The sequence below is a fragment of the Ziziphus jujuba genome, chromosome 9 (genome assembly GCF_031755915.1).
Source record: "Ziziphus jujuba cultivar Dongzao chromosome 9, ASM3175591v1".
In the NCBI taxonomy this organism is placed as follows: domain Eukaryota; kingdom Viridiplantae; phylum Streptophyta; class Magnoliopsida; order Rosales; family Rhamnaceae; genus Ziziphus; species Ziziphus jujuba.
In genome coordinates, this window is record NC_083387.1 from 1,028,194 (window position 1) to 1,040,415 (window position 12,222).

Sequence of the window (12,222 nt, forward strand, 5' to 3'; positions counted from 1 at the left end):
TAGATGCAATACTTTTTTCGGTTTTTGTTTAATTAGTTTCTTACCTCCATCTAAGCGCTAACCCCAAGTTCGAAATTACATTCATATTCCTTGATTCACAGGCCAGCATATACACCAGTAAAATAATAAAATTGATTGATTTTAATGAAAAGTTAATAACTTAGTTCCACATTATTCAATTCAATCTCTCAATGTTTTGTTCTTTTGAGAACATAACCTCACCGTGCGCATCTTCTATATATCCAAATCTCAGCCAATGGGAAACGTAACATATACTAGTTTCACTATCTGACAGTTTGATAGCCATGCTTTAGGAAAATAAAATGTTTGGTTACAATGAATCTTGTCATCAATTACAGAATGGATTTTGGAAAGTAGACAAATTAGTATAATGGCAATGCATATAACAAGTTAATACAGCATTATTTCTCTTTCCAAGGTAGTAGTCTAACAAGTTAACAAGGAATATCTTTCCTTCCCCACGGTACAACAAAACAAAGCTAAAATGAAAGAAAATCTACTAAAAAGGCAATCAGAAGCTTAGTCCAGCATACTACAACTGAACCGGCCACCTGATAGAGACAGCTTCTCTGCTTTTGTAACAGCTTCTAAAGAGAGAGGACCGAAACTACGAGACGGTCCATAAAAATGAGGAAATCTACTGGCACCGGAAGCTCCATGAACAACTTCATATACCAATCCATTACCAAGCTGCAACAGTATAAATATGAAAAATCCTATCAAATTTATCACCAAGACATTCAGATTACAGGCCTTATTATGTCAATGAACAACAGAGGCCCACGAATCAGCAGAAACTTAAAACAGAGCCTCATGTCAAATAGTAATTAATAAGAGCTCAAACAAAGAACCATGTCTCATGCCTCCACCAGACATCAAAAGATTTTTATGCCAACAGTATGATTTGCCTTCCATTCTTTTAGTTCAGAGACATCATGAATCAAAAATCAATTACAATCCCCATGCAGAGAGGCTTCTGGTCTAAGGATTTTCCTATTTTGCGAGGAGGGATTGCAACAAAGACAGTGGCAAGCATGCAAACTACTGTCACAACTAATTAAACTTATAATATCAAGATTACTAGTGAACTTGACTAGGATGTATGTTTCAAAAATAAATATTTTCCATCCAAATATTTAGAATGTTGCATAGTTTTTGAAGATTTATCTAAGGCTAATTTTTCAACGGTGTTATTTTTATAGTAAAACTCTAAGAAAGAAGCAAAATGTCCTCTTACAACAAATTAATATAAAAAACAACATGAACTGAAAACCGTTAAACTGTATAACAATCATGTATGTACCTGTTTCTGGGATTTAGTTCTAAATTAGGAAAACAAATTTCTTTTTCTCTTTAATAAACAAAAAATGGTCATTGTTGAGCCAAAAAAAGCAACACAAAATGCAAGAAAGAAAAGAGAAAAAGGCATCGTGGGTTGGGGTGCATTAATTTTACCTTTTTAGATTCGATTTGAAGCAGGTAAAGGTCATGCTTAGAGTTGAGAAAGAAGTTCTGCAATGTGGATTGTACCTGAAAATTAATGGGAAAGCATTAAAATCACACAGAATTTGATAAATCGGAAAGCTTGGGACTCAATTAAACTGTTTTGTCTACACTTAGGCTTCAGCTTCATTATAATGAGGTCCAGATATGGTTTTTGGTCATTACCCATTATTTATTTTTATTGTAATGAAAAAAAAAAAAAAAAAAGAGTAGAAAAGACATGAAAACTGGCGTATGAGAATATCCTCACCTAAGAGAGAAAAGAAAATACGATGAAAATTGGAGATTGAACAGACCTGATGGAGGTGGCTAAGATGGATGAAACCGCTTGTCTTATCGAGTTGGCCACCGAAAGTAGAGCCGTTTCTCTGCAACTCTTCCCATTCTTCACCCGTACTAATCCTGTACACGAACTCTACCTCTGCCTCATCTGCCATTTTTGCCAACGCGATTCTGATTCGGAGGTCAATCAACAACCAACCTCTCTTCAGCTCCCTCTATTAACTTTGCCCCCATTCCCCTGGGCTTGGGCCGCTGGTTTCCTTCCTCCATAATTGTTTAAATTATATTACATATTTTTTAGCCACAAAAAAAGCAAAATAATAAATCATTTCTTTGTATAGTTAAAAAAAAAAAGAAAAAAAAAAGAAGAAAAAGAAAAAAAGAAGAAATAAAATTAAAAAAATGTTGTAACAAAATTATAATATAAAAAAAAATTATTTATTAGATACCCCAGATAATAATAAGTAATAGGCGATTTGGGCTATGTAGAAAATTGTGAGGCAGGATGGTCTTAAACGGGCCTTGGAAAAACGAAGGGAGCCCATAGAGGGCGAGCATGGTCAAGTTGGAGTTGGTATGGTATCTCCAGCCAGCCATTAGAGACTTGGTTGCTGAACTGAACGCAGCAGCGTCTACACCGAAACAAGAATCCAAACTTGGTCGGCTTTCCCCAGGAACCATTCACCAACAACCCACATGGCTACAGTGTCGAAGTTAGGAGCCCTCACTCCTCTTCCTTATTCCAATCTGAAACTCAAACAGCAGCTTCCCCTCTTAGAATTCAGCTCCATCATCTTCAAACATTCTCACTTGTCTTTACCAAATGTCACTCTTAAGCGTCTCAGAAATGCCTCTCCTCTCCCTCTAATTAGAGCTCAAAGCTCCGCTGGTTAGTGACTCCCTTTTCTTTTTCTTTCTCCCTTCTTCTTACAATTATTAATTATATTTCCTTCTGTTTGTGAAATGGGTGCTTGCAGATTATTTCCCGGATTCCAAGTTTTACAAAGTGGAAGCGATTGTGAGGTTCAGTGTCCTCCTATTTATTTTATTTACCTTATTGTAGTTATTCATTTTCCTGCGTGTAAATAAAATAGTTAGTTAAGTGAGCTTGTTCAGTTTTCCATGTCTGACTTTTATTTCGTGTTGTGTTCTGTTGCTCACAAATGGGATCGAAACAGGCCCTGGCGAGTCCAAAAGGTTTCTTCGGTAAGTGCTAATTCCACCTCAAAATGTAAGATAATTGCCCAAAGTGTTTCACCCACATGCAGCAATTTAACACTGTGCTCACAAAGTATGCCTTTAGCCCCTTTGTGTACTCTGATGAAACTAACATTTCTTGTTAGAAACGTTAAATGCTTCATGGTGAAGCTTGGTGATTCCTTAGAGTTAATGAAGTCTTTTGCTAAACAGCTAGAGTGGGGGTTATGATATTTTTTGGGTGAATGCGGCTTATGATATTTTGCCAAAGCAAGAAAACACTATATTGGTAATTTATGGTTAATGTGTTCCTGATCTCAAGAGGAGCCTTCATTGTGTCTATGAATAATTTTTTCATGTGCCATGCTAGTTGGTCATTTGGATAGTCGTCAGTAAAGCCCTTGTCCCATTAAGAGGACTAAGAGGAAAAGATTAAGATAAATCTAAACATAAAAGGGCTATACCCTATAGGTCAAATGTCTTGAATCTTTGTCAAAATGCCTGCTCTAAACTTTTAGTGCATAAGGGTTACACACCCTCAATTTTACCTCCATCTTCTTGGGCTCCGTTCCCATCCCATCCCTACTACCATAAATTTTAGCATTAGACAATGTTAGCCTTTTTTTCCACTTATTTTTAATTTTTGGAACTGTTATTTTTTTAAAGCTCTAGAAAGGATATAGCTTTTTATTTATTTATTTATTTCCTGATTTTCCGCTTCTTTCTTGAAACAAAGGCACTGTTGAAAATGGGTATTCGTGGCGTTACTGTTTCTGATGTCCGAGGTTTTGGTTCCCAAGGTGGTTCAACAGAGAGGCAGGGTGGTATGTTCTTATCCTCGATTGGATCTTTTCCCTTTTAATGTTATAGTAATTTGCCAGATGTTTAAAAATTCTCTGTAGCAGTTGTTAGCTAATGTTGCTCATTTAGTAATTATCTTTTTCCTTAATTTTATAGGCTCTGAATTTTCTGAAGATGACTTTGTTGGTAAAGTTAAAATGGAGATTGTGGTGAGCAAAGACCAGGTATAAAGACTTCTAGTGGTTTGTTTTAACTGATAGTGATAAAAATATTAACTGAGTATTTATTTCTGAAGCATAACAAATTGAATCCTGCAACTTACTCTTTTCTTAGGTTGAAGCAGTTATAGACAAGATAATTGATGAGGCACGGACTGGAGAGATTGGCGATGGAAAAATATTTTGTAAGACTTCAACAAACCCCATTCTGGATGATATATTGAAAGTCCTTTTTCTATTGTTAAACTTTGTTCTCAATTTATGGAATTAAAAATTTTAGAACATTAGAAAAATCTAGCCGGTGTCTTTCCATCTTTATACTTTTTTATCTCTTGTCAAAAAGTTGTTCCTTAGTTTCCAAATATTGAAGTTCTTGATCTGTTAAACCACGACAGTGTTATTTATTTCGTGTATTTAAACTAATGGTACTATTTGATGCCTAAAATGGTATCATTATATGTGCTTTCAGCCTGAACTTGAAAAACTTGTATCAATAACATTTATGGTACAATATCATTTTGCAAACATTTGAAGTACATTGTATCAGTTGTATTAACTTGCAAATGCACATGTCCCTTTACTTTTGGAGTTAACTGATTGAAGAAGTCATGCACTTTGCTGTATAGCATCTTCCTGAGCTTATATGTCAGAACTATTATAAATTTCCTGTGTCTTCATTGATGGTAATCATAATACAAGTATTTTACATTCCAAACTTGGTCCATTTATGGGAATGTAAAGGGTGTTGGGTGGCTTCAGCTAAATGTTCAACAATTAACGAGGTTGTGTTGGTTTTGCAGTGGTGCCTGTCTCGGATGTAATAAGAGTTCGCACTGGTAAGTTTTCACATTTAGAGTTTTGGGATGTGTTAATTTAGTTGTTGTTTCAACATTGTTTAATTTACAATGTAATTTTCAGGTGAACGTGGGGAGAAGGCAGAAAGAATGACTGGTGGGCTATCTGACATGTTCTCTAATGCATGATAGCAGTTTGGCCATCCCTATTGCTGTGCCATACTCTCCTAATCAGCCCCTCCATCCCAAATCTGAAAATGTATGGGATAATAGTCATCTGTTTTTTTCCTTTTTTTTTTTTTTTTTTTCTTGAATACTTGCACATAACTCACATCAAGCCCAGACTTGTGCTATGGTGTACTTCTAATCCAGGAAATGTCATTTTGCTGCAAGAATAAATGGATAACCCTTCATGAAAAGTGCCTCAACAGGGAAATAATTGAACGATGGATAATGAAATTTAGATTCTAGGTAAAATAAAAGCGTTAAGGCTAAATTATTATTATTGTTGTTGTTATATTATATTATTTTTGCTATAGGCTAGTAAGAGTCACGTAAAATTAGATCTGGCAATTTGGATCATGACACGACGACACGATTCGAAAACGACACGGAATAAATGGGTTTAGGTTTATTATAAATGGGTTTGGATCATAATCGGGTCAACCCGTTTAACACGATTATTAATCGTGTCATTTTCGGGTTGACCTGTTTAACTCGAAATTGACCCGTTACGACCCATTTATTAAACGTGTCAGTTTCAACCCGACACGATTATATACCTATTACAATCCATTTAAATTAAATTTTAATTTAATATTTTATCACTAATATAATATTTAATAACTAAAAAATATTATAAATTAAAAATTTTATAAAAATAATTTTCTATTACTAATTTTTTAAAAACAAAAAATACATCTTTAATAAAACAAAAACATAAAAATAAAAAAAAAAAATTCGGGTTAATAGGTTAATTTTCGGGTTAACGGGTTAATAGGTTAGTTTTCAGGTTAATAGGTCAATTTCAGGTTAACGGGTTAATAGGTCAACACGACCCGTTAAAATAATCGTGTTAAACAGGTCGTGTCGTGTTGACCTGTTTATAAACAGGTCGGGTTAGTGTTTTAGGTACCTGACACGATTAATAAATGGGTCATGTTCGGATTAGGCATTTTTGACATGATTATTAAAGGGATTGACACGAACACGACCCACCAACACGAATTGCCAGGTATACGTAAAATGTCTACTTGATTAAAGTCATGCCGCTAACAATATGTTACTTGTGTGGTGGAATGGGAATTGTGTGTTTAAACTTGTTTTACACTTTGAAAGGATAATAATAAAACAAATAATTCAGCTCACCCATGATCTGGCTTTCGTTCTTCTAGAGTAAGAAAACTTTTTACTTGTAAATTTATTAAAAAAAAAAAAAAAAAAAAAAAAAAAGATCGCAAAAAAAATATGCAAGGAGCCAGTTGTTATGCGTGTCCTTTCTTAGAAGATTGCAAGAGGGAAAGTTCAGAAATTTCTGCATCTCCATCATTATTCCCAACAGGAACACCACTATTCCCAATTCCAAACAGAACTAGAACCCTTAAAAAAAAAAAATAAAAAAAAAACCAGCTGTTGCAGGCCAAGCGTCGTCATAACGGCGTTGCTAATGCTAAGGACATCAACAGTACCATTTATTTTTTTTTTTTAAACAAAAAATATCAATAGCAAGCTATAACAATAATTAAAATAATAATAAAGAAGAAAAAGAAGAAAACGAAAGAAAGCTGGAAACGGCGTTATAACAATAGAATTCCCGTTTTCAAATGTTTTTCTAGTGTTATTTTAAAAAAATAAATAAATAGTGGTTAGTAATTAAATTGGTTCTATAAATGCACAAGAAAACCATCCTCTAATAGAGTGCATGTATCGGTGGTGAAGGACAGCTCCCTCTTTGATCTTTGTTTGGCCAAAAGCAGTCTCTTCCTAAGGTCGGTGCTTTATTTTATTTTTCTCCCAATTTATTTTCATTTTTATTTGTATTTTTCCTTTTTCTATTCTCTCTCTTTCGTCTCTCATCTCTTCGAATTGTACGCACTCTCTGACTCTTATCCTCTGAATTTGTGATATGAATTTTATTGCTTTCTCGTGATTCATTTTTCTCTTTGTTTTCTGATTGAACTTTGGAGCAACCTCATGGTTCTCAATTGCTTGGATCTGCATTTGGATCTCAATTTTTCTTTTTATTTTATTTTAAGTTTTTATAAGATCGGATACTTGGCACTGATGCACGCAATATTCTTTGTCTTGATCTAGAATTTACTACTTGTTTCGCTTATGAGTTGGCCCGTGCAATTATCGGTTTGGTAGTTCTGTATAATTCCGGTCTTTTTGTTTCCCTTCTTTTTGGCTGAACAGTTGTTTCGCTGTCAATTTTGGGTGTTCGTATTTGTTGCTTTTCAAGATCATGGATCTTTTTAGCCTAATAATAAATTAAAAAAAAAAAAAAAAGGTACAGATGATAAATGATTTTTACCACGCTATGGAAGATTAATACATACATACATATATATATATATATATATATATTTATAACTTTTGTGAAAATTCATAAATTTTTATTATCTGCTTGAAAATGAAAAATGATAATTGTTGCATTTTACTTAATTACCTTGTGTACTAACTAATATTGTATTTGATTCCAGCGTACGTAAACATGGGGCTGTCTTTCACAAAGCTTTTCAGCCGGCTGTTTGCCAAGAAAGAGATGCGTATTCTCATGGTGGGTCTTGATGCTGCGGGTAAGACTACCATTTTATACAAGCTTAAGCTGGGTGAGATCGTTACCACTATTCCTACCATTGGTAAGCTTTGCTCAACTCCACGAATCTAGTTCATTTGTTCAACTTTAGATCCGTTGCTCTTCTATTTTTAGCACATGTTCACAAGATAGTAACTTGTGTTTGTGGTTTCAATCACCTTTTTCTTTAGTCAAGCATTACCTATTTTTTATTTTCATTTCCCCGGGATTAATAACCATGATCAAGTTTAATCATAAATTATTGGTAACTAGCTTTAGCAGGAAGACGAAATCGCTTTTCCTTTTCAGGGATATCTGATTTTTAGTCATGGGGTTGGTTTACAAAATAAACCTTTATTTTAAGTCACTATAGCTATGTATACGTTTTCCTATGGTAATCATAACAGATTCCTCGTTATTTGTCTAGGATTTAATGTGGAGACGGTGGAGTATAAGAACATTAGCTTTACTGTTTGGGATGTGGGGGGCCAGGACAAGGTATGTATATCTAATCTAAATTTGTTTCAAAACTTTCTCTTTAACAATTGCTCATATATGTCAACTGCTTCCAACCTATGAGCAGTTTTTTTAATTACAAGTTTCCTTCTACCTGTTGACATCAACTTGTCTACAAGATAGCAGTGCATCTGTATGATATGCTATGGAAATGGTAGCATGCACTGATATTGTGTTCCATTTTCCACATTAATTATCAGAAACAGACGAATTGGTATTGCTAATTTTGGCTGGACACGGTGAAAATTTTATTTTATTTTCTTTCCAGATCCGACCTTTGTGGAGACATTACTTCCAAAACACACAAGGACTTATCTTTGTTGTTGATAGCAATGACCGAGACCGTGTAGTTGAAGCTAGGGATGAGCTGCACAGAATGTTAAACGAGGTACTGGAGCTTTTTGGAGTTCCTCAAGTTTGTTGGTGTTAAGTAGAGAAAAATTGCCAAATTATGAAACTGCAGAACTTGCTGCTTCCTGCTCCATGAATCTTTTCTGAAGTTGTTGAATTTTTTTGGCAGGACGAGCTGAGGGAAGCGGTGCTGCTGGTGTTTGCAAATAAGCAAGATCTTCCTAATGCCATGAACGCTGCTGAGATAACTGATAAGCTAGGCCTTCATTCTCTCCGTCAACGTCACTGGTAAAATAGATAATTAGCTTCTCTCTCTCTCTCTCTCTCTCTCTCTCTCTCTCTCGCAGTGGATGACCAACCATTCAAATCACCAACTGCAGGTATATTCAGAGCACATGTGCCACTTCTGGTGAAGGACTGTATGAGGGACTTGACTGGCTCTCAAACAACATTGCTAACAAGGTCTTGCTTTGCACTTTTAGATTTATTCTTTTGCAATACCTTATCTTGCTTTGTACTTTGTTTATTTATTTATTTATTTATTATTTTTTTATACATTATTTCTTTAAACGTTTTTGCAGGCATAGATGGCTTGATTCTTAATTTTGAGTTGCTACAACTGCTGAGATCAGGGCCCGCCCAACTTCATTTGTGGTCTTAGGCGAGAGAAAAAAAAGTGGACCTTTTAATTTGATAGTGTGATCAATGATTGATATATGTTAGCGATATATTTTAATTAAAGTTTATTATTGTTTTATTTGAATAGTGATAATGTTTGGTTTGAAAAAGGTTGTAGTTGACATTTATTATTAATTTTGTTGTTATGAAGGAATGTGCATAATTATTTCTTTGTGGAAAAATGGACAATATAAAGCTTTTGATCATTTGAAATTGAAAATGAGTGTTTCAATTGAGTATTGTTTTTCGGGCCGGGGGGGGGGGGGGGGTGGGGGAAATGTCGACGTGGTAAAAATGAAATTAATTTTACGCCTGAAAACGAGTATATTGGAAACTGCGTGATAATAAAGTACCGTTCAAGTTGTTATCAATATTCGATAAGCTTATCTTCGGTGCAATATGGACTACAAATGCAAACCGCACACATACAAGATGATAATTTGATAATATAGCAAAGCTCCAGCATAGGACACATGGAAGAGGCGCAGTTGCCGCACTTCAATATTCCAACATTAAATAGCCATAAAGGAGGTGCATCAGGCAAGAGTGTGAAAGAATTGTTATGTGCCAAAAAACTAAAACTACTATATCTTCACACTTATGCGGGCCTATGAAGTAAATGGTGTAATTCAACCAATTTTACAAATCATGGTAACCGTTAACATATCATTCAACATGGAACCAAGTCTAAATGAGATTTGTCCATTGAAATATCTCTACTTTCCGGAAGACTGATTGAAGTTCCAAAAAGGGCCATTTTCTGGGACAAGTTTTGAATAGCTTCATGCTTGTTTGCCAATTCCATGAGTACCTTGATCCTCCTAAAAGAAACGTTACTTGGTTTATGCCCCTTTTCGACCATTTGCAAGAAGCACCTCTCTGCTTCCACCAGTCTCCCCTCATCACAAAGCAAATCAAACAGCACATCAGATACCAATATATAAGACCCAAAACCTTTCTGCACCATGTCATTCCACAGCTGAAGTGCCATCTCAACCTTTTCCTGCCTCCTAAATAACTTAATTAGGAACATACAAGATTGTGTATTTGGCAGGCAACCAGTATCCATCATCCTCCTGTACAAATTCCATGAGTTTTGCAAGTTATTTGACCAGAAAAATACCCTGAAGAACAGATTGTATGTAGTTGCATTTGGAGTCAAGCCCTTGCTTACCATCTCATCCATCAAACTATACGCATCACCAAGCCTCTTTGCAATGCAGAAGTTTCTTATTGCAGCATTATACGCTGCAACATCCGGGTAACAACCATATTCCTTCATTTCCTTCAAAACATTTCTGGCTTTATCAGGCTGACCAGCCAGCCCCAATCCCCCGATAATGCTGGTATAGGTAAATACGTCGGGGATTATCTCCTCCTCTCGCATTTTCTCAACCATCTTAAATGCCTTTTCCATTTCTCTACCTTTGCAATAAACATCAACCAAACAATTATACGAAACAACATCTGGTTTCACACCCATTTCCCTCATCTCCTCGAAGAATCCCTCGGCTTCTTCGGACGACTTCCACCCTGACAACAATATGTTAAAAGTTTGCAGATTGGGCCTAAATTTGTGCTTCAAATTATGATACACATTTCTAGCATCTGTCATGCTCTTTTCCTGACACATAGTTCTCAACAGAGCATTGAAACAATTGGTATCGAATTCAGGTACAAGTTTCTTGAACTTCCTAAAAGACTCCACAGTCTGCCTAACCGAACATACCTTAGCAATTCTAGCTAAAACGACCATTACAGTACGTGTGGTTATTATATTTCTGTCTTTGTGCTTGGCATCAATCAACAGATCCCAAATTTTGTTAAACATACGGCTTCTTCCTAAGATATAAAGCATCGTATCCAAAGATAGCTCAGTGTGGTAAAACCCTTTCCTATTTCCAGTGTAATTGAAAAACTCCAAAGCTTGCAAAGGATTGGCATGGCTGAATCTGATCCTTTTCAAAACCTTATCGATCAAATCATTGGAGAGGAAAACCCCACTTGATTTCAGAGATTGCTTCAAGTCTTTGGAACAGGTGGAGCTACTTACTATGCGGAAAACAGTCTCAACGGCGTCGTTAGGGGTTGGGGCTGGGGCCGAACTTCCGGAGCAGAATAACCGATAAAGAAATAAACTTGGGTTTTCGGAGACATACCTGAATTGCAGAGATTGGGAGGAGAAGAGGGGCTTAAGAGTCATCGTCTTCGTCAATCCTTCATCAAAATCGAAAGTGCTTGCAATTCCACCTTCGCAAATATTTCACCGAAAAGACACAGAAACCCACTTACACTTCAGGATTCCAGCATTACGCACCACCTAGAATCTCTCTCTATTTCACAGCCACGGAGCGACGCGAAAGCGAAGCTCTATGTGGTTGGCCGCTCTTTCTGAAATCCTGAGATCCCACACTCGTTGAAATTGAAATTGAAATGTCTTTTTCATCCCTGTTTTAAAGGGTATTTTTCCTTTTTAACCAAACTTCCAACTTTCACTTCACTGAGATGGGCATTGCTTTTATTCACAGATATATATATATATATATATATAGATATTACGAATTTTATTTTCAAATTAAACTGCTTTAGCTTTAATTTTTTCGAAGCATAAATAAAAAATTGCTAGATATACATAAAAAGAAAAAAAAAGAAAAAAAAAAAAAGGGAACTAATTTTAATGAAAAGGTCGTTTTTCTTCCCATCACAAAAAGAAAAATCTTAATTTCAAAGAATTATAAACAATGCTAGCTATGGATATTAACTCCCAGTTTAGTATTGGAATCTCTCTCTCTCTTTTATTTTATTTTAATTTTTTAATAATATTGATACTCGCTTGATAGCTGTAAAAATGGATATTGTTTACCAAAATTAAATTATGAATGGTTCAAATTAATATTGTTGATATTGTTAATTGATGGTATAAATAAATGTATTAATTTGGTTATGTTTCTTCATTCGTATCCATTTCTTAATATACATGAAAGAGTTTACATGGAAATACGAGAAAATAAATATATACTTTACAGAAAATTCAAAAACTTTGCACTTTATAATATTGTTGTCT

The 12,222-nt window shown here is 35.1% G+C and overlaps 4 protein-coding genes across 5 annotated transcripts; 2 read left to right on the forward strand and 2 right to left on the reverse strand.

Moving 5' to 3' along the window:
- Positions 1 to 404: 404 nt before the first annotated feature.
- Positions 405 to 2,081, reverse strand: LOC107409579 (uncharacterized). Its single transcript, XM_016017009.4, has 3 exons — positions 1,821 to 2,081; positions 1,477 to 1,551; positions 405 to 711 (listed from the first exon to the last, which is right to left on the reverse strand). Exons 1-3 carry the CDS (start codon positions 1,959 to 1,961, stop codon positions 541 to 543), a joined length of 387 nt encoding a protein of 128 aa, XP_015872495.2. The 5' UTR covers positions 1,962 to 2,081; the 3' UTR covers positions 405 to 540.
- Positions 2,082 to 2,290: 209 nt separating this feature from the next.
- On the forward strand, positions 2,291 to 5,321 carry LOC125419042 (nitrogen regulatory protein P-II homolog). Its single transcript, XM_048464030.2, has 8 exons — positions 2,291 to 2,695; positions 2,784 to 2,829; positions 2,985 to 3,012; positions 3,740 to 3,827; positions 3,961 to 4,028; positions 4,138 to 4,207; positions 4,823 to 4,858; positions 4,941 to 5,321. The coding sequence occupies exons 1-8, from the start codon at positions 2,503 to 2,505 to the stop codon at positions 5,003 to 5,005; spliced, it is 594 nt and encodes a 197-aa protein (XP_048319987.2). The 5' UTR covers positions 2,291 to 2,502; the 3' UTR covers positions 5,006 to 5,321.
- Positions 5,322 to 6,643: 1,322 nt separating this feature from the next.
- On the forward strand, positions 6,644 to 9,340 carry LOC107410002 (ADP-ribosylation factor 2). 2 transcript variants are annotated; one of them, XM_048464032.2, is made up of 7 exons: positions 6,644 to 6,804; positions 7,519 to 7,677; positions 8,041 to 8,111; positions 8,398 to 8,517; positions 8,650 to 8,768; positions 8,861 to 8,942; positions 9,062 to 9,340. In XM_048464032.2, the coding sequence occupies exons 2-7, from the start codon at positions 7,530 to 7,532 to the stop codon at positions 9,065 to 9,067; spliced, it is 546 nt and encodes a 181-aa protein (XP_048319989.1). In that variant the 5' UTR covers positions 6,644 to 6,804; positions 7,519 to 7,529; the 3' UTR covers positions 9,068 to 9,340. The 2 variants fall into 2 exon arrangements, with proteins under 2 accessions (XP_048319989.1, XP_048319990.1); XM_048464033.2 differs by having other exon boundaries at positions 6,766 to 6,903.
- Positions 9,341 to 9,625: 285 nt separating this feature from the next.
- LOC107409934 (putative pentatricopeptide repeat-containing protein At1g02420) lies at positions 9,626 to 11,593 on the reverse strand. Its single transcript, XM_016017353.4, has one exon. It carries the CDS (start codon positions 11,359 to 11,361, stop codon positions 9,829 to 9,831), a length of 1,533 nt encoding a protein of 510 aa, XP_015872839.3. The 5' UTR covers positions 11,362 to 11,593; the 3' UTR covers positions 9,626 to 9,828.
- Between the last annotated feature and the right edge of the window lie 629 nt (positions 11,594 to 12,222).

What these genes read in the sequence shown, in the direction of transcription:
- LOC107410002 (XM_048464032.2), top strand. Translation starts at nt 7,530, where the DNA reads ATGGGGCTGTCTTTCACAAAGCTTTTCAGCCGGCTGTTTGCCAAGAAA. An exon ending in TACCACTATTCCTACCATTG is followed by an intron (nt 7,678 to 8,040) that starts GTAAGCTTTGCT and finishes TTATTTGTCTAG; the next exon opens with GATTTAATGTGGAGACGGTG. An exon ending in TCTCTCCGTCAACGTCACTG is followed by an intron (nt 8,769 to 8,860) that starts GTAAAATAGATA and finishes CACCAACTGCAG; the next exon opens with GTATATTCAGAGCACATGTG.
- LOC107409579 (XM_016017009.4), bottom strand. Translation starts at nt 1,961, where the DNA reads ATGGCAGATGAGGCAGAGGTAGAGTTCGTGTACAGGATTAGTACGGGT. An exon ending in ATCTTAGCCACCTCCATCAG is followed by an intron (nt 1,552 to 1,820) that starts GTCTGTTCAATC and finishes ATTAATTTTCAG; the next exon opens with GTACAATCCACATTGCAGAA. An exon ending in TTCAAATCGAATCTAAAAAG is followed by an intron (nt 712 to 1,476) that starts GTAAAATTAATG and finishes ATACTGTTGCAG; the next exon opens with CTTGGTAATGGATTGGTATA.
- LOC107409934 (XM_016017353.4), bottom strand. Translation starts at nt 11,361, where the DNA reads ATGACTCTTAAGCCCCTCTTCTCCTCCCAATCTCTGCAATTCAGGTAT.
- LOC125419042 (XM_048464030.2), top strand. Translation starts at nt 2,503, where the DNA reads ATGGCTACAGTGTCGAAGTTAGGAGCCCTCACTCCTCTTCCTTATTCC. An exon ending in AAAGTGGAAGCGATTGTGAG is followed by an intron (nt 2,830 to 2,984) that starts GTTCAGTGTCCT and finishes GGATCGAAACAG; the next exon opens with GCCCTGGCGAGTCCAAAAGG. An exon ending in TTGTGGTGAGCAAAGACCAG is followed by an intron (nt 4,029 to 4,137) that starts GTATAAAGACTT and finishes CTCTTTTCTTAG; the next exon opens with GTTGAAGCAGTTATAGACAA.